The following is a 26490-nucleotide window of genomic DNA, read 5'->3' on the forward strand; positions in this document are numbered from 1 at the left end:
TGTATTACAAAGTGTGTCATCTTATATGGCTTGCAGAAAGCTAGTGCAATCAAGATAATGAAGAGGGAAAATTGTTAATTGCAAAATTACATTGGATGTTTTTCTAAAAGATCTGCTCTGGGAATTACTTTGGGGAAGTTCCCTGGCCTGGGTTATACAGGAGGTCAGACTAGATGATCACGGTAGTCCCTTCCGGCATTGGAATCTATGAATTAAAGGAATTTTACAGCTCACTAAAAGGAAATCCATTAAACCTTTAAAAATACATATATTGAATTAAGTAACTTAACCTCTGTGCCTTAGTTGACTCTTTTCTAAAATAGGAACAGTAGTACACTATCTCAGATATTGTTGAAATCTAATTGTTTGCAAAGTATTTCGTGATGCTCTGAAGACAGGGTCTAGAAAAGTGCATTGAACTGTTCACCTATTACACAACTTCATCACTGAATTGCTTATGGTGGAAATTGGCAAGCTAGAAAGTGTCATTTACTGTGTTCTGGCCCTGGCCCAAAGAACAGCCTGCACTCCATGCTGTCATTGTGAACTGATATTTTTACAGTACTCAGTGCTTAGCCCAAAGGTCAGTGAGCATATGACGTAAAAAATGTTTTTGTAATAAAAAGTCAGGCGCTTGTTCTGCAAAACCAAAATTTGTCATGTTTGGGATAAGGGAAATCAATCTGAAAAATGTACAAATATGGAGCCATGAGGGCTGACTATGGAGAGACCTCATCCAGAGGGCCACAACTTTGTGTGGTCATGCGCTGCATGAGAAGAAGGGAGGGCATAGTAGGTTTTCTCTCATGTTCCTTCTCTGGCACCTTGTGCACCAGTTGAGCATAGGTGTTGTGCAGAGTTAGTCATTAGAGCAACACCAACTGGCCTTCTTAAAGAGTGGCCTTGGCAAAGCTGGCCAGCCACAGGTAGCTCATATGACACCATTGGTGCTATAACATTGCTGCTTCCAGAGGCATTGCATGGAGCTGTGCCTTAAAGATGTTAATGCACCCCAATAACGGTCTTCTCCACTGAGTCCAGAGCAGAATTGGTGATCCTTGGTTTTGACTTGGTGCTTTTTCATTGCACATAGATATATTTATTCCTGTATAGCTTGGGATGGCAGTTACCATCTCTGCGAAAGGCAGTGTTATGTCTCTGGGATAATTCACAAACCAAATAGTACCTCTTTCAGAGACTGCTTTGGGCCCTGTGGACAGCTCTGTTCCCAATCCCTGGCAGAAGGTGTATTGCTCCATGAAGTTTTGCTTGTGGATTTCAGAGTTGTTTTTTTATTTTTAAGTCAACCTTGTGCTTGACTATTTGTTTTAATTTTCTCCCTTGGTTGCTCAGGACTCCAGCCAAGCCATTCCCCTCGTGGTGGAGAGCTGCATACGATTCATTAGCAGACACGGTAAGTTTACCGATAACAAAGTAATCATTTTTTCAAATGCCCCTTAACAGAATAAGGCAGGCAGAACTTTTTTTTTTGAGGGTGTTTAAACTCATAACGAGGAATCAGAAAACCTAGATTTGGATCCTGACCCTGAACTCTAGGAAAGTTCACATCCAAATTTCATAACCTGAGTACATTCATCTCTAATTTAAGTGAATCACATGGCTGCTTCAGTCTGCGGCGTCTCTTGTGCATGTTTAGAGTAGCCTAGTGCAGAACATGTGTGTTAGAATCCTACGGCAGGCACTACTAAGAACTCACCACTCTTCACTCGGAAGAGTCCGTAGCGTTGCATTTTTGTCTGTCCTAAGCAAAGGGAGACAGATTGGCTGCTGCAGGTACTTGAGGTGGGGAATGCTTTTGTGTTCAAGTTGCTCCTGTGTCTTTATCTCCTTTCTGGTCATGTAACCTCTCCTTCCCCTTGTCCCCACCAATATCTCTCTTTCCTACTTACAACTCTCCCCTGCCTGGAGTTCTGAGCTATTCTCCTTTCCCACAATATTCAAGTGACCCTTCAGGGGAGCTGAGGTGCAGATTTATTTGCTTGGATAAAGGATAAATGTAGCATTTTAAGATACACATCTTCCATACATTTTATTCTGAGTTGTGTGTTTTTTTATTAAATGTTTAATAATAGCATGGAGAAGAACTGCTAGTCAATAAGCTTGTATAGTGATGGGATTTGTTTTCATCTAACCAATACACAGAGCCAGAGAATAGGTTCAGTTGTACTTTCCTCTTGTTTTCATGCACGTTGGAAACTATTGTGTAGCTTCTCCCCACTTTTTCCCTCTTGGAGTACTAAATAAAATAATATGCTAAAGAAAGCACAATTTGGGATTAGACACGTGTTCTTCTCGTACATATCCATGTCGGAGGAGAATTATAAAGAAATTAATGGCTTGACCCATTAAAGTTCAGTTCTGTAACATGGTTATTACCTCTTAAATCTGAATTGTTGCTTTTGAATAAAGATTTCCCTGTAGATAGTGGATTGATTCCATTTTCATTCCTGATTTGCTGCATTTCGGTATATATTTATTTTCACTGTGCAATGTGATGTGTGCTGATCATACCAGGAATAATTAAGGGCCATATAACACAAGAATGTCATTGCCTGGGGATTAAAATAGTACCATAATTTATGAACAAAAGAGCTGGCCACAGATGATCCGAAAGAGCTTATTAGTTATATATTCAGTGCCATAAATGTACATAGAGCTTTGCAAAAGTCAAACTTCCTGCTCCCGTCCAGAGGATTGAACCATTTCCTTGTGCTGGAATATTTTAGAAGTTAGGATGTTGGTTTTAAATGTTTGCTGCTCATATTTAATGTTCCAACAAAGAGATTTTATAGGAATCCATTGGATTCCATCCGTTACTTGCCCCTATTAGTTTTAATGATTTTATAATACTTAACTGATCTGCTGGAATATCCTGAAAACTCCCCTAGAGTCCCAAATATCAAGTCACATTAGTAGTAGGTATATTCTGTAATTTCAATTGAATAAATTGTTCACTTCTTGTTGTAACTATTTTCTAATGTTGCTGTTAAACAATAAAAAGTTGCTGTCCTCTTCCCAAGGAGTGGCTTCAACATATTGGTTGTATATTAGCAAAATGATTCAATATATAGGTTGTATATGAGTTTAAGCTTTGAAGAGTACTTTGTGGTACTTCCTTCCAGTGAGGGAGGGAAGTAAATACTTTTCACTTTTTTCCTGGTGTGGAAGAGGAGTTCTCCTTTATCCCTTGTTGTATTCTTAGATTTCTGCAGGAGATTTTCCAAAGAGTGTGAGAATTTGGCCTGTCCTGCTTATTGGCATGGTTGTAATGTTCTAGGTGGATGGGATCCCACCCTGATTGTGCCTAGGCTGGGCAGAATATCTTTGATATCTGTTGAAATTATAAAAAATTTTTTTTTTAAGTTTTTTTTAAGCGTAATGACTTTAAATTTTTGCAGTTGCACAAAATTATGAGCTTTAAGCATTTTTTTAAAAGTTGTATCAGAATTTTCACACTTGTTGGAAATTATACAGAGGTCAGATGATGATTTAATGACAGTACACGTTAAGATTCAAAAAGTTAAAGCATTATAAACTGTTAAAAGTCAAATTGTCAACATCACATGCCAAATATTCTTAAAACAAACTACATTCTCAAGCAGTGTGTTTCTAACTTTGTCTATTTGTAAACTTCAGTTATCATAGGGAAATGTTTTTGTTGATTTGTGATATATGGTGAAACAGACATTTACTGACACTTTCCAATAAAAATCACATCTTTTCAAATCGATAATGCAATATTACTTTGCCAGATGTGGAACTGAGTTGAAATCTTTGACTGTCATTGTGGGTTTCTCTTATTGCGTTACAGGACTGCAGCATGAAGGCATATTCAGAGTGTCTGGATCACAGGTTGAGGTGAATGATATCAAAAATGCATTTGAGAGAGGTAAGGAGGGTATGTTCTGTATCATACAATCACCAAAGGTGTTAGCATTCTAAAATACCTTTTAGTGTTTTGGACACAACTGATTGTGCCCTGAGTAGTGTGTGTGGGGGGGGGTTTTGTTTGTTTTGTTTTGTTTTTTACAGTTCTACGCTTTATAAATGACTCCAGGCAGATAATCTTTTTCAGTGCTCGCTAACTTTGAACATATTAAGTCCCTTGGTATGTTATGCTTCATATCTTGCAACATTACCGTATAATAATGATTCAGAATTTTGACCCGTCATGTTGGATTGCTTAATGACTGCACACATTTCCTTCTTGGATTTAACTACTTAGTCTGTTTTTCCTCCACCTTGTGAATAGACTCTATTCCGTGCCTGGGGTGGGATCTGTTGCCCCTGACATTCCTTGTAAAGCAATATGACTACATTTAGTCAATTCATCGCCAAGTAAGAGAGTCCATTTCAACTCACTGTTCATTTTACTCTTATTTGGAGGACTTTTGTTGGGTTTTTAGCTTCCATATACGATTGGCATTGTGCACAAGCAACTCCTTGGGGGCCACAGCAAGTCACATCTGACCCAGTCTCCCTGCTGCAGTGGGATCAGAGAGAAAGTTAGCTTTCAGGTCAGTCCTAGGCTGGTCCTGCTTCCTCATACGTTTCATGTTGCAAGTGACGCATGATTTGTAAGTTTTCATGTTCACGTCTCCACATCCCAGATGTGGGTGCATAGCAAATTGCTATCAATGAGAGAGAGAGAGAGGGGTACCTATTTTAGAGATGCGATCTTATTCTACCTAATCATGAGGTTGTTGAGGCTACAATGCATCTGGCTTTTATCTGAGAATGAAATACCTTTGGAGAACAAAGGAAATGCATATGTGGTGGGGTTGAGTGCTTACAACACCAGACTCAAAGACCACCTTTCTTAAAGTAAAGGATAGATGCCAGACATTTCAGGGAAAACAGCCAGTTATTCCAATATCACCAAAATAACATTACTTTTTTTAGCTTCATTTTGCTTGTCCCTCTAAAGAGGATGATATACAGAACTGACGAAGTTAACAATGATGTCTGTGCAGTTTATTACTGCATCCAGAACCCTTGGTAGCAGTTAATATCAAAGATAATACTCTGGTTCATAGTGGACCATTTATTATCCTGTGTGGTTATTAAAATAATAGGCAAGCTTTGGTAATTTCCATCGCATAATGGATATATATAGCTTCGATTTGAGGTTTGCCCCATCATAAAATCTAATTATATTTGATGGGGAGTTTTCTATAGGGAACAGCTCCTTCGGTGTGTGTCATCTCTTTTGTAATAGGCGAACTACAGTATAAGTAATCACAAATTAACTGCACCGGAAACTTTATTTTCCTACCAATCCAGCACGTGTCTCCTTCTAAGACCTGTAAAGGTAGTGATTGGCACAAGCATTGGCCTGCTGTGCAGGCCCCAAAGCAATCCACAGTGAATCACATAGCTGATTGCCATAAATTGCTCACCTGGTAATGTGCTTCTTATCTCCTATAACCCAGTTAAGCAAATACTGGGTCTGTTCCCTCCAACCAAAACCACATGGACTGCAGAGCCTCCCAAAGTTAGTACAGCTCCAGGAATAATTTCACCCCAGTGTGGTCATAGGTGGGGGACTCTTCCTCATGTGCTGGGGTCAGGTGAGAATGTCAACCCCTTTATCTGCCTGACTGAGGGCATGTAGCCACCTCCAGCCACAGAGGATGGCTGCCAAGGACCTTTCTTGATTGCTGTACTTAGAGGATGGCTTTCCCAATCACCCATTGCCTGCTCAGTGTTTGGGGGAATAGGGAGTAACCTTTGGATTACATGGGTCCTTCTTTCTGACTGAAACATGTTCTTCTAGCAGAGCAGCCAGATCCTCTGTCTACCAAGAAGTTCTTAATTTTCCTCCCTACCTCCTTTTTTTTTAAAAATTGTTTTTGTTGTAACTAGGGGAGGATCCACTGGCTGGAGACCAAAACGACCATGATATGGACTCAGTAGCGGGAGTTCTGAAACTCTACTTCCGAGGGCTGGAGCACCCTCTGTTTCCGAAGGAAATCTTTCATGATCTGATTGCCTGTGTCAGTAAGTAGATGAAGGAATGGTGTTTTCTATTTAAATAGGAGACCTGCAAAAAAATGCAGATGACCCTTTATCAAACCCCTCCTCCCCCATTTCCCACCAAAAAAGATAAGTTTATGGTCATAAGAGCAAACTTTTATTGCACTAGAAATGTTGATTTTATTTTCCATCATAGCCCAGACTGCTTTTTTTGAGCATCCCATCTTCATCCTCTCCCAAAATATTTCTCCTAATCCCTTTTAGGCTCCGTGCTCCAGCCACCATCCAGAGAGGATGCTCAGATCTCTTTGCAGCACTCCTTAATCTCATTGCAGAGCCTGTTTAGGAAAGTGAATCTGAGAACAGAATGAAGTGGATCCTTCAGGATCTGCACCACAGCAGCATGTTTCCAAGATGGTGGCCACAGCATCTTCAGAGCCAAAGCTTCATATGTAGTAGTTTTTTTTTAATAATAATAATTTGCACAAAATGCTCCTTTAAAGACCTCAACTCAGAATGTGCTTGCAGCTGCCATCTTGGAAGCCCACTGTTCTAGCAGAGTTTTTCTGACCAGGCTGCTATCCATGTACATGCAGCACATCTGTTCTGGTGCATGCCATGTATTTCCAGAAGGGAAGCAGCTGTGTGTTTTAACCAGTCTGAATAACCCTTCCATAACCACAAGGAAGATTCCTTATGGACTCTCACTACTGAATGTATAATGTGAGAGTGATCACAGTCCAGGTATAAACAGCTTGGATTATTTCAAAGCTTTTTCTTTTTTTTTGGAAACCAAGTTTAAATGGTCCCATTATTGCCAAATCATTCAGCAGCAAAGAATGAATCTATTGTCCAGGCAGTGGAATAGCCATCAACAGCAGCCTTTGAAGTGGGGCAAAGATAACTGCTTCCGAAACAACTCATGGTTTTCTTCTCACAGTAAATGACTTTACAAAGCTTAATTCATATTAGATGAAAAGAAATCTGCTTCCAACTAACTTCATCCTTCCAGGGCTGAGGATTTATGCTGCCCACTTTTTTTCCTCAGTCGTCTGCTGCACACAGAGCTTTTAGCTCACCCTTTAGCTATGGTAATCTATTTTCTGAGTCAGACCAAACACTTTTTTGTTCAACATCCACCTTTTGAGGCTAATTGGAATGAGCTATTGTGTTGGATCTAGTGAAACAGACATCACTCAGTGCACCCACACTGTAAGGGAACCTGCAGATAGATTACACATACCCTGCATCTTTGCAATAAAGGGCTTTGCAGAACAGGTTATGCATACATTACATCCTCCTTTAAGGCATTTCTGGAGAACACATCATACACGTAACAAGAAGCAGATAGCCCCTTTCTTCCCCAAGATTCTGTGCTACTGTATCTTGGCTCCAATCTTTAATATTTTACACCCTAGTGTAGGGAACATCCTAGTGTGCCACAAATGTGCAGATTCATTGACTTCAGGTATGGCCATGGTGATAATTTAACTGTATGGTGCTCTTTCCTCCTTTCAGCAATGGATAACTTACAAGAAAGAGCACTACACATCCGGAAGGTCCTTCTGAGCTTGCCTAAAACCACTCTGATTGTAATGAGATACCTCTTTGCATTCCTCAGTCAGTGAGTATCCCTGAAAGCACCAGAGCTCTGCAGTAGATGTTGGGAATGGTATAAATATGCTGAATTAGAGGACTGCAGATTTGACACTCTGTAGTTTCTGATCCAGAGCAAGTCGTTCAGGGTACAAGTGCCATTCTCTTTGCTGGTAGCAGTTTGTTGCCTCTCAGCCTGCTTACTTAACTATTGTATCTATTTTGCTGGGCCTGTCAGCATTGCAAACGGTATCTAGAAAATACTTCAGCAACTTAAACAGAGTTCTTGAAATGAAAATTCATAATACTGGAGCTAGCCTGGTAAACTAGTGGAAGTGCAACAAGAATGATCAGGGTCTGGGTCCCAGGCTAGCAAGAATTGGGAATGCTGCCTACTCCATCCTTGTTGGGGTAAATGGGCTCAAAATGCATAAGATCCTTACTCCCCAGCTGGTGGGTACATGGAGCTCTGCTGGCAGAGGGAACCCAGCCTTATTCTCCTTGCATGCTGTGGGGCTCTTGATGATGCTAAGAGGAGGAAATGTTGCATCCCTGCATATATTCTGTATGGAAGCTGATAACATCGAATGGGTGGTCCAGTGGTGGTGTCCTTCATCATGTTCACATTGGGGCAGATACAAAACAGAGAGAGACTGCATTTGGGAGGGGATGTTTAAATTATCTATGGTATATACACAGTATTTGGGCTTGAATCAAAACACTAGATCCGTACGTTCCTAAACTTTGGCAGAGACTGAATCTGACCTTCCCATCTGGCACCTTTGTAACAGACTAAACCAAAATTCTGGATCAGGACATCCCCAGAAGTTTTTGGATCTGGAGCTAAATTTTGCAGCCTCCCTCTAGACATCACCAAAGTTCCCTGAAACATTATACTAAAACCAAGCAATAGAAAACCAGGCACTGTCCCAGTGATTATATATTGGCATTGCTCTGTGGATTCCTGTCTGGTTGACCCATTGCGTCAGGGGAGTTGACCGTACAAGAAGATTCAATCTTCCATGCTTCAGAGCTGAATTCTGAGGCGCAGCTCTGCAGAGCTCAGTCATCTTAATCGCATCATTTTGGCAGCCTGGAGGATGGATGTCTCATCCTTTTCCTCATGATGGCTTTAACATCTTGTACTGCAATTTGAGGTTTCAGCTATAAATAACTTATAGAGGGATATGGAACCTCTTGCCCTTTCTCTCATCTGTCTCCCACAGGTCATTAAAACTAGCTAGACAAAGCAGCCCTTTTTGCCCCCACTGTGCCTCCAATAAAATGGAGGAAAATTTGACTTCCAGAATGGATTCATTTTCCCATTGGAGAAATAGGATGTGTTTAGTTTGTGTGGAGCTTGGGAAATCTATTTCTACAACTGCTTTGAGAAATCTAATTGATTTTTAACTAATAAGTACATATGCTATGGCCATTGAATGACCAGTCTTACACAACAATACAACAGACATTATTGATGAAATAAAGCATAGCCCGAAAACTCAGAGGATCAAACTCTGTTTAGACATGCATATGCAACTCCCTCTGACTTCTGAAGCTGAAATAAAAATCACTGTAGCTTGTTGAATTGTCTTGGCTCCTAATTGGATTAGCCGCACTTCCAAAATCTAACTTGAAAAGCAAAGGACTCTAAATAAACCCTAAGGCTGACTTCATAGCAAAACTGAAAGTGATGTAAATCCAACCTCCACCTGCAGACAATACTCCCTAGAGTTGTAAAATCCTCAGTATTGCAAACTAAATAGGACCAGGCCTGGTCATGCTTGGATGGGAGACATTCTAGAGTAACCCAGTATGCAGCAGGAGATGGAACTGCTGTTTCAGTAGATTACTCTTCCTGCTAAGTATTGAACTGCTGCCCCAGATTGATGTAACGTCATTGTATTTTCTAGGGATATTATCTCCACTTGTGGTGATTACGGAGCCCATTTCACTTGAGATAAGTTAAGTGGAATGTTTGCCCACTTTGCATCCTATCTAAATATGATAGCTAACTATGTATTTTCATTGAGATGGTATTTTTCTTTCTGTCCTAAATGCTGTGCACTCTTATAAACAGCTTGGGCAATAAGAGTTCTCAGAGCAGTTGTGCTGATGTGTTGTGCTCGTGTGTTCAACCTCAGAGGTGGCTGCATTTCTGTGCGGGGTGGTGGTGGTGAAGTGATTCCTGCATATGTAAATTTGCAAAGCACTTCAAGCTTCTTCTGGATGCAAGCAGGTTATTAAAATAAGATGATGATATTTTGGTTTTACTGCTCATGTGGCAATCGACATTAAATAATTCAGAGACTTGAGTCCTGTTACCTGTGTTTGAGGTGCTAGTACATCAGCTGCTCCTGAGAGATGCCCAGTCTCTTAGGTAAAACTTGGTAACGAGTTTAAAGACCCTTATTAAAATGGTCCAGGGCATTTGTTGAATCCGATCCTATATATATTGCAGAAATTGTTACTGCACTGTGGAAAACCAAAAAACATTCACAAGATTACCACTGTCTTTTCCTCCACCCAAGCTCTGGCATAGGAAAGAGAGACTCTGCAGTGCAAGAAGAGAAACTTTCCACAATAGTGCTGTAAAATTCTTCGATGCCTTGGGATTCTCATTCCACAGATGTCACTTCTGGAGTCATTGAAGTGAATGTTTCCTTCCAGCTTTAATAGCTTAATTATTTTAAGAAGTGAACTGGAAAACAGGGTCTTTCAAGGGGGTTGTTCTAGAATTTAGCTCTCTGTTCAGTGCTTAACCATTAACTGAAGCCTTGAAAGGCTTAAATTACAGATTTGGGGATAAATTTATTCAGATTAAAGAAGTGTTGCTGTGCAGAGACTCGGTGTTCCGGCTGCACTTGGTAAATCCTACAGATCGGCTCCAGGAAAAGCTACTAACAAGAAACATCTTGGTCTTTGGGAAGGGGTTTGGTTTGGAGAATACACTACCTCACTCACGCTACCAAGCACAGAGTCAGGCAGAGGAGATCAGGTTTTGCTCTGGAACTGGATGCAGGGCCGCAGTGAGATTATAAACAGCAGTTATAAGGCAGGATATGCTTCTGCTTGTGAAGTCAGCTTCCCAAAGCCTTTCAAAAGAACACGGTCCCCAAACCTCTACAGTCTCGTGGAGGTTTTTAACTCCAGCTGGCCTTGCTTTTCAACTTGAAAGGGTTTCAATATGTTCCTATAGCTAATACTAAAAGTCCTAGTGGCCGCTTCCATAGGGAGCGTTGGCTTATTCTTGTGCTATTGGGAGCCTTTAGGCTTGGAAAGAACTCAGTTTCAAGGAGGGTGCAAATGGAAAGAAGCAGAAGGGCTCCTTGGTTGCCAGCTCCCTTGCTGTGTTCGGTGCTGCAGGCTGTGATGTGTGGAGCAGCAGTGACTCAGTCAGGCCTGCCTTGGCCTCTTGATTGGATGTAAGGTGTTACTGCAGCAGCTGCTATCGGAGCAGGGTGCAGACAGTCGACCACATGTAAATAAATCCCCGGCAATGAAATTGAGTCTGCGTGAAGAATAAAGCTATTGAAAAGAGGAACAGTCTGACATTTTCTTTCTTTACCAATGCTGCGTGTGCTGATTGAGGAGGATGTTAGGGAAATGGAAAAATGCCTTAGTGATTGAGTAAAGAAATCAGCATGTCAGCAAGCAGCAAAATTTTCTCTGTTTTTCAGTACAGATTTCAACTAGGAATCTGTCTTCATGGAAGCCGTGTCAGATCAGGCTGTCAGATCCTGGGAGGCGCATCTAGAGGTTCCTCCTTCCCCAATAAATTCCAGTCACTCTTATTTTTCCTTTATTGACCCAGAATGTTCTGTTCCCAGCAGAAGGGGCTTAAAGAGCAGAGCACCAGAAGCTAGACCTCTCAATTTTAGATGTTGGCTCCCTAGCAGGAGGTGTCGGTATTGTTGGCTCGTATTAATCCTCTTCTCCCTGTCTTTTGCAGTTTATCTCAATTCAGTGAAGAGAACATGATGGATCCCTACAACTTGGCCATCTGCTTCGGGCCCACGCTGATGTCTGTGCCTGAAGGCCACGATCAGGTTTCCTGCCAGGCTCATGTCAACGAGCTGATCAAAACCATCATCATCCAACATGAGAATATCTTCCCAGGACTGAGAGAACTGGAAGGCCCAGTCTACAGCAGGGGTGGAAGCACTGAGGATTACTGGTACAGTAGGAGCCATTAGGGAGCAGAGGAAGGAGGCCAGCACTTAATGTTCTCATTAACTAATTGGGTGTTGTAGTTATGCACACTACATTGTCAAATTCCAGCCTCTAGCACCAGTCCCAGAATTTAAAGGAGTTTTGGGAAGAAAAAAAAAAGAAAAAAAAAAAGAAAACATGGATTGCGGAAGGAACAAGATGGCTCTCGTCCTTTCAGGGAGCCAGTGACTTACATGAAATAGGCCCTGTAAGAAATAGCCAGTGACCCAAATGTCAAACCTGTGCTTCATTCTATTGAAGGAGAATAAATGACCACAGTTAGTCTTGTAGCTGTGATGACCATTATCTCCTGGAGGAAGCCACACAGACAGTATGTTGACTGTGTTCGTCCCTTATGTTCTAACTTTTTTTCTCTTTTTTTCTGCCTATTTTAAGTGACATTCTTTGAGGTACAGGGTTGATTGCAGCTGAACCTAGAAAGGTGTAACATGGTTTAGTTTTCAGGACAGTACTGACCGGGGGTTAAATACAAAATCACTATTTCCATCCAACCAAAACCCCAGGAGGCCTGGCCACACATTCTGTCAGAAGGCAGCATCTGGAAACAATTGAGCCAGAGTGGCTCCTGTCATCTGGGGTGGAAGGTTGTGGAGGGAGGGGGAAGGGAGGTGTTTGCTTTCCTAGTGGTTGAATTGATTTCACCCACCTCCCGCTTAAAGGAAGAATGTTTAACTGTCTCACTGCCCTTGCCCCAGGAAGGCAAATGATTTTCTTGTGTTGATATTAAAAAAAGGAAGTCACTCTATTGGCAGAGCTTGTTGACTTTTTTTTCTGCCGTATTACAGGGTAGGATAACTCATCAACCATCTGAGATGTGAGGAGAGACTGTTTTTTTTTTTTTTTTTTTTTTACCAACTGCTAGAAGTTTTTAACAAAGGGCTATTGCAATGGCATTTTGATTGATTTACTCTTCATGGCTTCCATTGATTTTTGCTAGCTGGCTGAGCTGTATGGGCTGACTTTTTTAAATCCTTTCAGAGACCTGTATTTTCATTATGTGTGAGGTTTCCCCTAGGCAGATGGGAGCTGTCATAAGGAATTAAAAAGTTAAATATTTAGCATGTGATGATTATTTCAATTAATGCGTTGTACATGTTGGTTGTTGTGTTAAAATGTACATGGAACTTGGCAGGGATGTGTAGGGGACAATCCCTACTCCAAATTACTAATACTTAGGCAAATACAGTACATGGTGAAGGGGATCTCTGGGTTTTTTTAACTTATGTTACTCTAGTGTCTGGCTCCCAAGTGCTCTTTCCACTTACAACTTGCTTTGGAAAATATGAGGGTGCCTGGCTTCAGACATGCCATTAGATCTACAGCTGAGAAAGTGACCATGCAAAATCATGTCCTCCTATGCTGACCGTCACTGCATTTTAGGGTTGGGAAGGCAAAGTCTCATCTGCTTTAAAAAAAAAACACATTAAAATGTTCTTCAGGTTCCTATCACTTACCTCTATTTACTTGCCTTGTCTCTATTTTTCTTCTATCTTCATACCCCCCTCCCCCTTTGCTACTTACGAGGGAAACCAGGGAGGGGTGGAGTTGAGCGTGATTTAAAATGTTTGAAGAAATGAATCAGGAAAAAGCATCTGGTTACCATTCAAGCCTCATGGTAGCTGTGGTATTAAGTGGCTGTTAGTCATTGCCCACAGGGCTTTCTGCTGCAGAGCTTGCATGTGGCAAAGTGGATCCCCTCCTGTCTGAGCTAGTTCATCAGACAAAGGGAGATGAGTGCGTCTGCACCTGAAAGCTGCCGCTGCTTCCCCAGCCTCAACCTCAGCTACCTTCTCTTGTCCTTACCTAGTAATGTACAAATGCTGATGCTCCAGTGCAGAGGCCCCCCGTGGCTAGGAGCCATCCTTGATGTGCTCTGTGCACATTGCTTTCCATGCTCTCACTGTGTGGCCGTCACTTTAAATCAGCAGCTGCTGAGGAGAATGGAAATGACTTGCGCTGGGAGCAGAGAGGGCAGGACACAATGTACAGTTTGCAGTTGAGATTTAGGCCCTTCATATGAGCACCTTTTAAAAAAAACCTATCCCATGCCTATCTGTCTGAGCAGATTGACTCCACATGAGAATATACAGTGTTGATGAGGTGGTGGTTAGAGTCAAGGAATCTTATTAAGTATCAGAGGGGTAGCCGTGTTAGTCTGGATCTGTAAAAGCAGCAAAGAATCCTGTGGCACCTTATAGACTAACAGACGTTTTGGAGCATGAGCTTTCGTGGGTGAATACCCACTTCCTCAGATGCATGTAATGGAAATATCCAGGGGCAGGTATATATATGTGTGCTAGCAAGCAAGCTAGAGATAACGAGGTCAGTTCAATCAGGGAGGATGAGGCCCTGTTCTAGCAGTTGAGGTGTGAAAACCAAGAGAGGAGAAACTGGTTCTGTAATTGGCAAGCCATTCACAGTCTTTGTTCAATCCTGAGCTGATGGTGTCAAATTACAGAACCAGTTTCTCCTCTCTTGGTTTTCACACCTCAACTGCTAGAACAGGGCCTCATCCTCCCTGATTGAACTGACCTCGTTATCTCTAGCTTGCTTGCTAGCACACATATATATACCTGCCCCTGGATATTTCCATTACATGCATCTGAGGAAGTGGGTATTCACCCACGAAAGCTCATGCTCCAAAACATCTGTTAGTCTATAAGGTGCCACAGGATTCTTTGCTGCTTTTAAGGAATCTTATGTGAACATTAGAATTGATGAGGAGAACAGTGTTTAAAGATGCTCAACTTGACTTGCATTCCTCTGGCAATATATATTGCCAACACTCCCTCTTTTGAACTCAGCAGCCTAGCACTCCTTTTTTACAGCATCCAAGCGCTCACGGGATCCGTAGAGAGAGAGGATCTCTTTACAGCAGGGGCAGGGGGGTTTTGGTTGGAAGTGTTCTATGAGGGGGGAGGGAAGGAATGTGATCCTTCTTCTCTTTTCACAGTGTTTAGATCATTAGAGCTGTTTGTATGCTACATTACTGCACAATCTGGGTGAAATTTTAGCCTGTAATACTATAGCCCTCCTGGGGCTTTCTGTTGGCTTTAGGTTCTTTTATTAAACTTTGCAGTGTGTTTATTCTGCCTAGTAAAGGATGGGAAAGTTAACTAGTGCCTCCTGAGGTGTGGTCTTTGAAGAGGGCTAGGAAGCAAAGTGATTGGTGTATGTAATGAGATCCTGGGATTGTTCAGGCGCCTCTTTTTCTTTTTCATTTTCTTTTTTAAATAGGAGGAGATGGATCTCGCTAACAGATTCTTAAAAGGAGAGTATGAGGCATCAGTGAACTCTTACTCTAACCTTTTCAGGGCCAAAAAGACGGATCATGTTATGATCCTCTGAAGAGATGTAAAAACTGCTTTTGAGGTGATTTAAGGTCCACTCAGTCTGGTGCATGGAGGCCATAAACCTAGAGCAAGCAAGTTTTCCCTTCAACAATATATTCCTGTATAGAGGCGGGGAGAGTGCTCCTCATGTGGAATTGTTAGTGGTATCATTGCTAACTGGCAGTTCAGCTCTGCAGGGTGATTTGGGAGAGTGCCTCAATTCCCTCCCCTTTGTTTTCCACTTCTTACATGTGTGATCTTCATCACGCTCTGTCTCATTTCATATAATAGAGGTGCTTAGGCATCTGTAAATAGACTTATGCCAGTTAAACTGATATGAGAGTCAGTTGTTTGGTGAAATTAAGACAAGAACATTTTAAACTGATCAGAAGAAAAGAATCTGAAGCATCCTATTAAATCGTGGAATAATCTCCTGTAGGGCAAGTGAGACATTCCGTAACTTGAGTAACTAATGAGAGCAATGGATAATGTCGTGTAGAGAATAATCCTCGAGTGCCAGAGAAGATGAACAAGACTTTTATTATGCCTTTTCCATCTGTAACATCTAAAATCTTCTGAGGGCCCAGTTATGAGATCTAAACTCAGGTTTCCCTGATATACATAAACTGAAAAGGCTAGTCCAGGTGCTCATGGAAGTAGAGACTCAGCTTGATTTTCAACAACATAGTTTTCAATGCATGTAAGTGCGTCCACTTCTAAAGAGTGCCTGGCATAATGGAATCCAGGTTTGGTACCACTATGTAAAGCTCCTAGTATTCATAGACACAGAAATGTAAGTCTGGAAGGGACCTTGCAAAGTCATCAAGACCAGCCCCCTGCGCTGAGGCAGGACCAAATACACGTAGGTCATCCTTGAAAGATGGTTTTTAAGAACAGGTTGAACCTGTTCTTAAAAACCAACAATGATGGATTCTACAACCTCCCTTGAAACCCTATTTTAGAGCTTACCTACTCAATTAAGTGTGACTGTTTTTGTAGATATAAAATGACTTTCCTCCAGTGTAATGCACTGAATGTATTTCTTCCCACTGCAGTGAAAGTCCTCATGGAGAAACAGCCTCAGCAGAAGATTCAGTTCAGGATATAGCAGCTGAGCATCATACAAGTGATGATGGTACGTGATGCATTTTAGCTGTCCAGGAGTTTTGGTTTTTTGTTGGGAATGGGGATGCTGTCTTAAATTTAAATTTCAAGTGCCGATAATCTGTTGGGGAGTTGAATCAGAAAAGCTGTTTGCAACATCCACCAAAAAATTGGAAGGCACACTGCCATCAGGAATCTTTCAAACCTACTCTAAAAAATCCTGTTTTCCAAAGGTGTCTTCCCATAGCAGCAAGCATAAACAGACTCCTGTCGTCTGTAATGCTCTGCACAGGCTTTTCTGCTCTCCTGTTGTTTAAACGGGTCTTTGAGCTGGGGAGCATGAGCTAAGCAGAAAGCCAAACAGTCAACATGTCCCTGCCTGCTCTCCCACTCCCTCTCCATGTGCTGTCTGCCAAGCTTCTTCCCTTTCAGTGGCCTTGGCAGGCAGCCTGCATGTTCATAAGTTCCAATTGCTTTATTTAAAACAAGCAAGCAAAAACCCCTCCTACCTTCTCCCCACGAGCCAGTCTCAGGGACAGGGAATCCCTGCTGATTTTTGGTTTCTGTTGGGGATCTCCTCCACTGCCCTTCTCTTGGCCTCAGTAACTATGAGGGGATTTAAGCCTTGTCCCACGAAGTAGCCTCTGCTTGACCTTTCCAGCTGTCTCCTTATCCTCCCCAGCCTTGTGCAGAGTCTAGGGAAGAAGAGACACAGTACAACCCCAAACTCACTGATTCCCATTTCTCACTGCTATTGGTGAAAATGCCCCCTTTTAGGGGTTGGGGAAAGCCATGCACATGAGCTCCTTGCAGAGCAGTGCGGAGGGGTGGGTATGTTGTGAGTACCAGTGCATAACAAAGTGCAACTGCCAGTCTGAAGCAGCAAAACTGACTCGGAGTGGTGATCAATGCCCAAAGCAAACTGACCAAATAGAAACAGAAGTGCATTGTATTATAATGTCTGCTGGCTATAATTGTCCTAGAGAAGCGCCTGTGACTACAGGAGCTGCACTATCTTCAGATGAAAATGTGACTTTTCAATTAGATTGCATGTCTTGAATTGTTCTTTAGCAACCTATTCAGTAGCATTGGCTTGTTCTTCTACGCTCCCACTGCTGTCTCTGCACCAGTGGTTAACCGGCTAACCTATCCCATAGCTTGGAAACATTCATGTTGGCTTAATGTTGCTGGCGCGCTAACAAGGAAGTAAAGACTGGTGAGCTGTGTTGTCTGCCATCTCTGTTAGAAATATGAGAATCAAGGAGAAAAACTAGTTCTTCAACTGGGAAAAACACAGTCAAGAGACTTTTAATCAAGATTGTCGGGTATTACAGAGAGTATGGGTGTAAAATGATGTGCCTCTCGTGTCCCCTTTAAACATCTTGTTCCTCTGAAAGTCAGTCCCTTTGGAAAGCTTGGGAGAGCCTTTCCTTCTGTTATTTACGTACCCAGTAAGGAATGACATCACTCAAAGGAAAGGCAGACTCTGGGCTTGTCTACATCACAAAGTTGCAGCGCTGGTGAGGGGGTTACAGCGCTGCAACTTAGGAGGTGTACACATCTGCAGGGCATCACCAGTGCTGCAACTCCCTGTTTGCAGTGCTGGCCGTACTCCCGTTTTGTCTCGGGTGTAGAGGATCCAGCGCTGGTGATCCAGCGCTGGTAATCAAGTGTAGACACTTACCAGCGCTTTTCTTGATCTCCGTGGAATAAGCAAGTATCCCAGCATACCTGAGGAAGCCTCTGGTAATCAAGCAAGTCTCCTTCCCCGGTTTGCTCTCGCGTTCCCCGAACCCCCGTGCAAGCAGGTCTCCTTCCCTGCAGTTTGCAGGGGGGTTCGGGGAACGCGAGAGCAAACCGCGGCGAAGCTGGTCTCCTTCCCCGGTTTGCTCTCGCGTTCCCCGAACCCCCGTGCAAGCAGGTCTCCTTCCCTGCGGTTTGCAGAGGGGTTCGGGGAACGCGAGAGCAAACCGCGGCGAAGCTGGTCTCGTTGCCCGGTTTGCTCTCGCGTTCCCCGAACCCCTCTTGAAGCCGCCCAACAGCGCTGCAGTGTGGCCACATCTAACACCACTTGCAGCGCTGGTTGCTGTAAGTGTGGCCACTCTGCAGCGCTGGCCCTATACAGCTGTACTAATACAGCTGTAACAACCAGCGCTGCAAAATTGTAGATGTAGACATACCCTCTGATGCCTATTTACCCAGGACTGTAATTCTGTTTGCAGACATGCTGATAGGTGGACTTTCTTGGCTTGTGTTTGAATGCCATTGTTGAACGGTTTGTATAGCAAAAGAGCAAGATGATTAGAGATGAGTTGTGGGCTAGAGCTGGGCTCCATCCCAAAGCCACTAGGGCTTGGCTTTGAGGAGCCTCATGCAAGGTGAGATCAGTGTTGTCTTGGAACAGCTGCCCACAACCTGTATAGAGTGTATGGAGGGAGAGTTTGGCACCTGGAAGGGGGAAGGGAGGAGAACTGAGCCTTTGTCACTACTGAGGGGTCAGGAGGTTTTTGTTAGCTGGGAGGGAAATGAAGGTGCCTTTTGGTAGCAGCAAGGACGTGAGTTAGATCCCCAAGATAGGCTCTTGAGAGGTGCCTTGGCAGACCAGCAGGTGGCTGGAGATGCACCAGGTGAGGGGTGCTGGCAGAGCAGGATCTCTTCGTAGCCACCCACATGGGCGTGCACTGCTTGGCACAAAATGGTGCCTTCAAGGCTAACTCTTGAGAGGAGCCAAGCGGAAGTTAGAGGGACTCAGACGTTCTCTGAATTTGTCCCTCAGTCTCCAAGAGAAGAGATTGAAGAGCCACTTGGTTGGATGAAGGAGCTCAGCTCTGGGAGTGGTGCCGAGAAGCAATCCAGACCAAGTGAGACTGTCATCCGAGGCATGCTCAGTAGCAAAGGCTGGGTTTGCAAACTAAGTCCTTTCACACTTTGGTTGGTGGTTGAGTCAGTTTCTGGATGTGAGGTGAGAGAAGTTTTTCCTCACTCAACTAGCCACTCTAATGCACAACCACCAGCTGGCTTCTGCATGCTACTCATACCATGGGGGCCTGGTCTGTTTAGCAGCTGCCTAGTGACCAACATGCGAGCCTGGAAAATACTTTGCCACTGATCTCTAGGGTTAGAAGCTGGATCCTAGGGCAGAGAGTTGGAGGGAATCAGTGTCTAAGAACAAGGCTGTGGTTTCTGGAGCTGCCATTCTGTTAATGTTCATTGCGATGTAAGAGTGATCAGACACTTGGTAGCTGGGACTGGCAGAGGCAGGCCATAGATACGGTGAGGGTGCAAGTGCATTTCCATGTTCGCTATGTCATGAATTTGGTGGAGAGACAGTAAACTGCTGCTCTCCAGCACCGATTTTGAGACTAAGAGTGAGAGTTGTGTTTGGCTTAGTCTTTTGGTCTTTATTCCCAGCTCTTTCCTTGGAGCCTGAGCCCCAGCAATACTGGAAATTTAAGTCTAAAATCACTTGTCTGGCTAAAATCCAGAGTCCTAAAAGGCAAATCGGAAATGTAAGAAACCTGAGTACACTGCTCATTTGGAATAATAAACAATTGTTAACGAAACAAAGATGAAATTTACCAAAAAAAATAAAATAAAATAAAATCTAGTTCCCTCACTTGTAATTAAATGTGTGTAAAAATTTATTTTATTTTATTTTATTAACTTTTTAAATGGTATGAATGAACTGGTTCCAAGAACCAAATAAGCAAAAGGAAAACGGGGGGCCAGAAGCAGATAACCACATGCTCAAGGGAATCTGGACTGGAAAATAAAAGTTTTCCAAGCTGAAAACAAGTGAGCTATTTTTCACCGATGCAAACACCTTGCAGGCTGGTGGCGGCGGATGATGGGACTCCTTTGTGGCTGTCCATAGACGTATCTGAAATGTATAATTAAGTAGAAGCGCTGCTGTCTGGTTTTGTGTTAGGAAAATCCATTATTGAAGGCTAAATCCAGCAAATGTTGTGCCTGCTTGGTCTTAGCCCTCGGTCTGTTCATGCTCTGCAGCCACAGACACCAATCACAATTCTAGGGTGAGTAATCATTTTGTTCTGCTGTTTGATCAGACAATGGTACTACAGCCCCTGTTCATCCTGCAGGATTTATGCTGCTCTGAGAATCATGTCCAGGCCACTGCTGATCCTGCTCAGGGAAGTCCTAGATGGCCTAATTCCTGTGCACATGCTTTCCCCAAGGAATAACTTAAAGGGCTTACTACTTGATGTTTGTTTTTGGTCATCTCTGCCTGGCCACTGTACTACCAAAGGCAGCCATGAAGAAGCCTCCCCTAATCCCAATGGCAGGCTAAAGACAACATAAGGGCACGTCTTTCCTTGGCTTGCACCAGGAACAGGGTCTGTTGCTCTGGAAGGATCAGGAAAAAAGCTGTGTGATCCCTGAAGTGTGCTGTTTTAAAAAGAACCCAATCCCATCAAGAGGCAGCTGGCCCCTAGCTCCTTAAAGATGCTTGTAAGTTGTAGATAATTAGGAAGTAGGCAGCCAAGCTCACTCAATTACCTGATTCCAGCCTAGAGCTGTAATTTATATCCTGGCTGCAAAAGAGAATTTGCCAAGGACAGAACTGTAAATCTTAAAGTGATCCAGGCTATTTGAGTTGGATCAATCTGACTGTCTAGATAGCTATCCTGTCCTCCCCTCCATAGTACAAGTGCCACGGGTTAGTATCTGGTCATTGTGTGATATGAGACTTTCTATTTTAGATTGTAAGCTCCCCATGCAGGAGCTGTCTTGTTCCATGTATTGTACAGCTCTGAGGGCCCTTGGATTGTGCTTGATAAACAGTGTGAGCTCATCATAACATGCAGGCATTTAATATTTTTATTAGCTTCCATGACAGGCCAGCTGTTGCTCTGAACAGATCAGCCTCCCACAGTGCCAGGATCTGTAATGTTCTGGTCCCTGCAAGCCCCATAAGGCAGCAGAAATAGTCTGAGTAGAGGCCTTACTTCTGAAGCAGCTTGAATGCAGAAGTCTTTTCTTCCCTAAATGCTAATGAAAACTCCTGCTTGCCAGCACAGGGCTGCGTTTGAAGAAATTTACTCTAGATTGCTTTTGTCCCTGAGAGCTTCTTGTTTTTGGTGATCTTAGAGTTGAGTTGTGGGTTTTTCTTGTCATGTTCTTCTTTGCTGCAGGGAGAGATTTCAGGGTAGAAAATGTTGACGTGAAAAGCTCAATCCAAGGACCTCTGACCGGCTGGCACTGTCCACTGTGGTGGTTGTATGTAGTGTACATGTAGCTACATACCACAGTGAAAGGCTCTGGTGGGAGGCAGCCGGGAAAGGCTCCATCTGCCCTCTGCTGCAGGAGCCTTTCACTGCCAAGAGGAAAGGCTCTGGCACAGGGAGGCGGCCCAGAAAGGCTCTGGAGTGGGGAGGGAGCAGGGACTGTGCACTGATTAAGCATAGCAGTGTAAATGGGGAAGGCACTGCTTGAGCATGCAGAGAGCCATGTAGGATACGTACGCTGAGATTCTGTTGTCTGCTCTACTAGTTTAAGCAGTGCCTCCCCATCTACAGTGCTACACCTCTACCCCGATATAACACAAATTCGGATATAACACGGTAAAGCAGTGCTCTGGAGGGGTGGGGCTGCGCACTCCGGCAGATCAAATCAAGTTCGATATAACGCAGTTTCACCTATAACGCAGTAAGATTTTTTGGCTCCCGAGGACAGCATTATATCAGAGTAGAGGTGTATTTATATCCATGCTAGGGAGGCGGGTGGGGTCTGTTGTCTACACACAATTGTAGATGTAGCCTTAAAGAGATGGATGCCAAAATCTGAATGCTTGTGCCCCCGCCCCCCCTTCTCCATCATTGTGAGGTGATGCTTTATCCCAGGTGACATGATCATGTCCCATAACTGTTGCTCTGTAGCTGATGTCCATCGCTGAAAGATTTAAGGGAGGGATTTAAACTCGGGAATCCTTGTCTAACAGTGTGTGTTCATTAAATAGTCTTTTTCTTTCTCTCTCTTAGAGTGTGAGCCGATAGAAGCAATAGCAAAGTTTGACTACATTGGCCGAACTGCACGAGAGCTGTCCTTTAAAAAAGGGGCTTCTCTCCTCCTGTATCAGCGGGCCTCAGATGATTGGTGGGAGGGAAGGCACAATGGCATCGACGGCCTTATCCCTCATCAGTACATTGTTGTTCAAGACACGTATGTAGCCTTTTATTTTATTTAACACGAATTCTGTAATGTGGTATTGCACCGCCGCGAGTTCGGCTCTGGTGGCTACAGTTTCAAGCTGAACAGAATGAAAGTCATCTCTGCTACTTGTTTTAGAGTTAGTCTCTAGGAACACCTAAAGACCAAGGGTAGTGACCACACAAACATTCACAAGTACAAGGTTTAGTCTATTTTACAAGTGTTGTTAAAGTTACAGTTAAAGGTGTGATTACTCAAGCATATAGAAATTCTATATAGACCTATGTGCAAGTTACAAATATACTCACATCTTTAACAGCAGTATTAGGGTCTGATGGGTCTCATGGCTCGATCATCAGTAGAGGGATGGTTCCTCCTAGAGTCTCCCATAGGGAGCTCAATTTTCCCTTTCTGGACCTCCCCTTTATATAATGTGATTTTTTTTTATGTCAATACCTACATTCTATGCATGTCCATAAAAGTGTCGACCCTTTTTTTTTCTCTTATTGGGCTGTGTCCCATGGATACTTAAGGGACCCTAATTTTCTGTAGGCTGTGTAAGTTCCCTTTATTCTCAGTAGCATTGACGCACAACCTGTATCCTGTGGTTAAGATGCATGTTGGAGACAGATGTGCCTTTACAGTATTTTTATCATCTAATATTCATCTTCTGGGTAATTTTGTACAATATTACCACTTGGTACTTCTTTTCCCATAATCTTAGTGCATTGGGTTATTTTCCGGTCACTTATGTCATCGTTTCTTGTTTCCAAGGCCTAAAATAGCTAAGCTAAAGTCTTGCAGACTTGAGCCTACAGGTTCTTGAGTTTCAGCTTGTCTTACTCATGTCTAATACTTGGTATACTTGATTCCTCTAAATACTGATCTTACACTTTTATAATCCTACAAATTAACTCTAACATACAATGAATACATGTAATATAACATATTGATTAATCATATCACACAATAAATGGATAATAATAAACTAAAATCATTGGTTACACATACATTACCTCTACAGCGATCCGGGGTGGGGGGCGTTGCTGAATGCCTGGAAGATTTGGGTACAGTTAAATCTTATTTGAGCAAGAAAAAAAATTCAAACTCAGTGGTCTACATTGTGATGCTCAGGCCTGCACTATATTGGGATTACGTAGTCCTGATCTCACAATCTGTTCCCTGCAGGAGCAATGCCATTGAAGTCACTGGGGCTTAATGTATGTGCTGGGTTCCACCTGTGCTGAGCTAGTGGGTTCATCTTTTGTCCTCTAAAAGTAATATTTGCCCACCTGAGGAATCCCAGTGCACAGCTGGGCTCTCAAAGATAGGCACAAAAATTGACTTCATAGTTCAGAACAAAACTTGTCCCTCACAATGTAGTGATGATAAAGGGGCAGAGGGGGCACAACAGAATCTTCTGAAAACTTAAGGTTGTGTTTTTGTTTGTGGTTTCCTTTCCCTCCTCCTCCTCCTCCTTAGTGAGGATGGTTCCTCTGAAAGATCCAGCCCCAAGTCCGAAATAGAAATCAATTCTGAGCCACCAGAAGAAAAAGTGACAGCCAGAGCCAGTGCCAATTGTCCAAGTGGGGGTCACGTCGCTGATATTTATCTTGCAAACATCAACAAGTAAGAGCAATCTTGCGTTTTTCTACTTGGTACAGAAATCTTGGTGCTGAGCGTTGTGGGACTTGTCTTTCTTGTAAGAGGCATAGGAATAAGTGGTACCACTTCCTCTCTGTTTCCTCCTCCCTAGACCTATCTGTACCCCATCACTCACTCTCTAGCTCCTCCTTTCTCCCACTGTCACCTGTTCCCCCACCTCAGTTCCACATCATCCCCTGCCCTAAGATAAAAATCTGAAATCCAATAGTACATACACTAACATTTAAACAACTATTATGTGTATGTAGGAGAGCCACAAAGATGGTATTCTTGCATTTCTGATGATTATTTGTTTCTCTAGAGCATGAAGGTAGTAGACAATAATAATATACTGAGAAGATCAGTAGGCACGCAGAGGGTAGAAAGAGCCCATGGAGGAAAAGATGAATTTGAGACTCTTAATGATAGGCTGGAGAGCACACATGAGATGATAGGAGAAGAATGACCAGCAAAGGAAGCATGAGAGGGAAAGGACATGGAAGACTGAGGATACAATGGAAAGACTCTGTCAAGAGAAGTTTGAAGAGAGAAAAGGATTAGAGCTTCAAGTCCTACGAACCTATGCCTTCAAATAGAAGGAGTGGTGAAGAATTAGGGGCACTTCCAACACTGTGTAAACAGGAAAAGGAGTCAAGAAGTGAAATGTTAGACCATAAAAGCGCCAGACAGGATCTGTTCTCCATGGTATGAGGCACGGACAATCATATAGGAAGATGGTTCCATACTACCCAGAAGATCATAGTCATCATCACATGACTTTTTTTGTAACTCCTTTTCTCCTATTCCAACCCTTGTTCTTATCATTTGGTGCCATCTCTTTAAATTTTAGATTGTTTTCTCTTTAGGACAGGGATTGTGTCCCTTTTTTTTAAATGTATCTCGAAAGACATTTGGCACTAATGAAAGACAATCCTCTGTCCAAGTGCCTCAATGCCATCCATAATGATCTCTCCTTTATCTCACACTTTTTACCCAAAGGTGCTACTGAAATAACAACTATCCTCACTTCCAGTTTTGTCCATTCAATGAAAAATTGTTAGAGTAGCCTAAGGCCGAGTTGATGAAAATCTGAAAAATGAAACTGGAATGAGATGAAATGTCTCAATTCTTATATTTATTTATTTTTTCAAGGCAGGGTTCTCCCCTTGATCTTTCAGATTCTCCCATTATTATAAAATAGCATTCTGTGTTACCGAAATATGTTTCTCTGCAATAAATCTGTGCCTTAAAGCTACTAGTACTGATAATTGTAACATTCTAGAACTGAATGAAAATACCAACCTTTAATTAGTCTAACAGGGATTCTAGGGCATAGATAGAAAATCATAATTTTATGTTTGCCATTGTTCATATTAAATAATGGGCCAGATCCTCAGCTAATGTGAGTTAATCCAGCTTTGTTGATATCATTGAAGCTATATCACTGTGCACCACCTTAGGGTCTGGCATGTTCTATGAGCCATTAAAGTACAGAACACTACCAGTTATGGAAAGATTTGTATAATCAGATCTGTTCTGGAGGCTCACCATCTGTTACGGATACTGCACCAAAGGGGAGAGCTCCTAGGGCTTGGTTAGGCTTAGTTCATGTTTTCCTTTTACCAGGGAAGGTGTGATATTTAGCAGCATAATACTCATTGTGTTTTCTTTAGAAATGAATATTCTGAACTGTGCAGATCTGGACAAAATAGATCAGATGGCTTCACTGTAGCAATTGTGCCACCCACTGAATTATTTTTCTGATGCCAAATTTCAGCTGAAACTAGAACTTTCTAGCAGTTACTCACAGGGCCTGTGCTATACATAAATTAATCCTCTTTAAAGGATGCAACGGGTTCCTCTCTGTTGCATGACACATTCCTGCTACAATGATCATACTTCATTTGCTTGGAGTCATGCTTTCAGACTGGGTGGAGATGTTTTTACCAGTTAACCTATTTCACAGCACCCTATAAACTTGTAGCATTATATAATTATACCACCATGGTCTTGTTCAGTATAGAGAAGATACATTGGCTATAAACAGGAAATGACTATTATTAGCTTAGCCATACTGCAGGTCACCAGCCATACCTGTATAGCTGTAAATATCTTATTGGCTACCCGGCCCCTCAGCCAAAAATAGAAGCTCTGCTGTTCCAATATCATGAAAACAGGCCGTCAGACTAGCTGAAGACACAGAATTATTTTAGTTAAAAGTACAAAATCTTTGTTTCATAACCATGTGTGACGAGGAGCCACGCTGGAGTTACTTCAGTTCAGGTGAACTGCAAAGGATGAGGCAGACAATCCACAAAGCTGATGGATATTCCAGTACTTAGATTTACCAGACCAGCATGAAACAGCTTCTATAATACCTCAGTGGTTACCCAGAAGCCACAACACAGTTACCTTT

The 26490-nt window shown here is 42.7% G+C and overlaps 1 protein-coding gene across 5 annotated transcripts in view; it reads left to right on the forward strand.

Moving 5' to 3' along the window:
- Window positions 1-26490, forward strand: part of SRGAP2 (SLIT-ROBO Rho GTPase activating protein 2) — a 255349-nt gene that overhangs the window by 218651 nt on the left and 10208 nt on the right. For 4 of the 5 annotated variants that reach the window (XM_030561620.1, XM_030561619.1, XM_030561621.1 and 1 more), the window contains 8 exons: window positions 1354-1414; window positions 3833-3910; window positions 5887-6021; window positions 7516-7621; window positions 11546-11770; window positions 16214-16293; window positions 22262-22442; window positions 23913-24059. In XM_030561620.1, the coding sequence (XP_030417480.1) occupies window positions 1354-1414; window positions 3833-3910; window positions 5887-6021; window positions 7516-7621; window positions 11546-11770; window positions 16214-16293; window positions 22262-22442; window positions 23913-24059 (1013 nt within the window). Of the gene's footprint in view, window positions 1-1353; window positions 1415-3832; window positions 3911-5886; window positions 6022-7515; window positions 7622-9506; window positions 11030-11545; window positions 11771-16213; window positions 16294-22261; window positions 22443-23912; window positions 24060-26490 lie in introns of those variants that run through there. The other variant, XM_030561623.1, reaches the window with a different exon arrangement.

The sequence above is a fragment of the Gopherus evgoodei genome, chromosome 4 (assembly GCF_007399415.2).
Source record: "Gopherus evgoodei ecotype Sinaloan lineage chromosome 4, rGopEvg1_v1.p, whole genome shotgun sequence".
NCBI classification, from domain to species: Eukaryota; Metazoa; Chordata; order Testudines; family Testudinidae; genus Gopherus; species Gopherus evgoodei.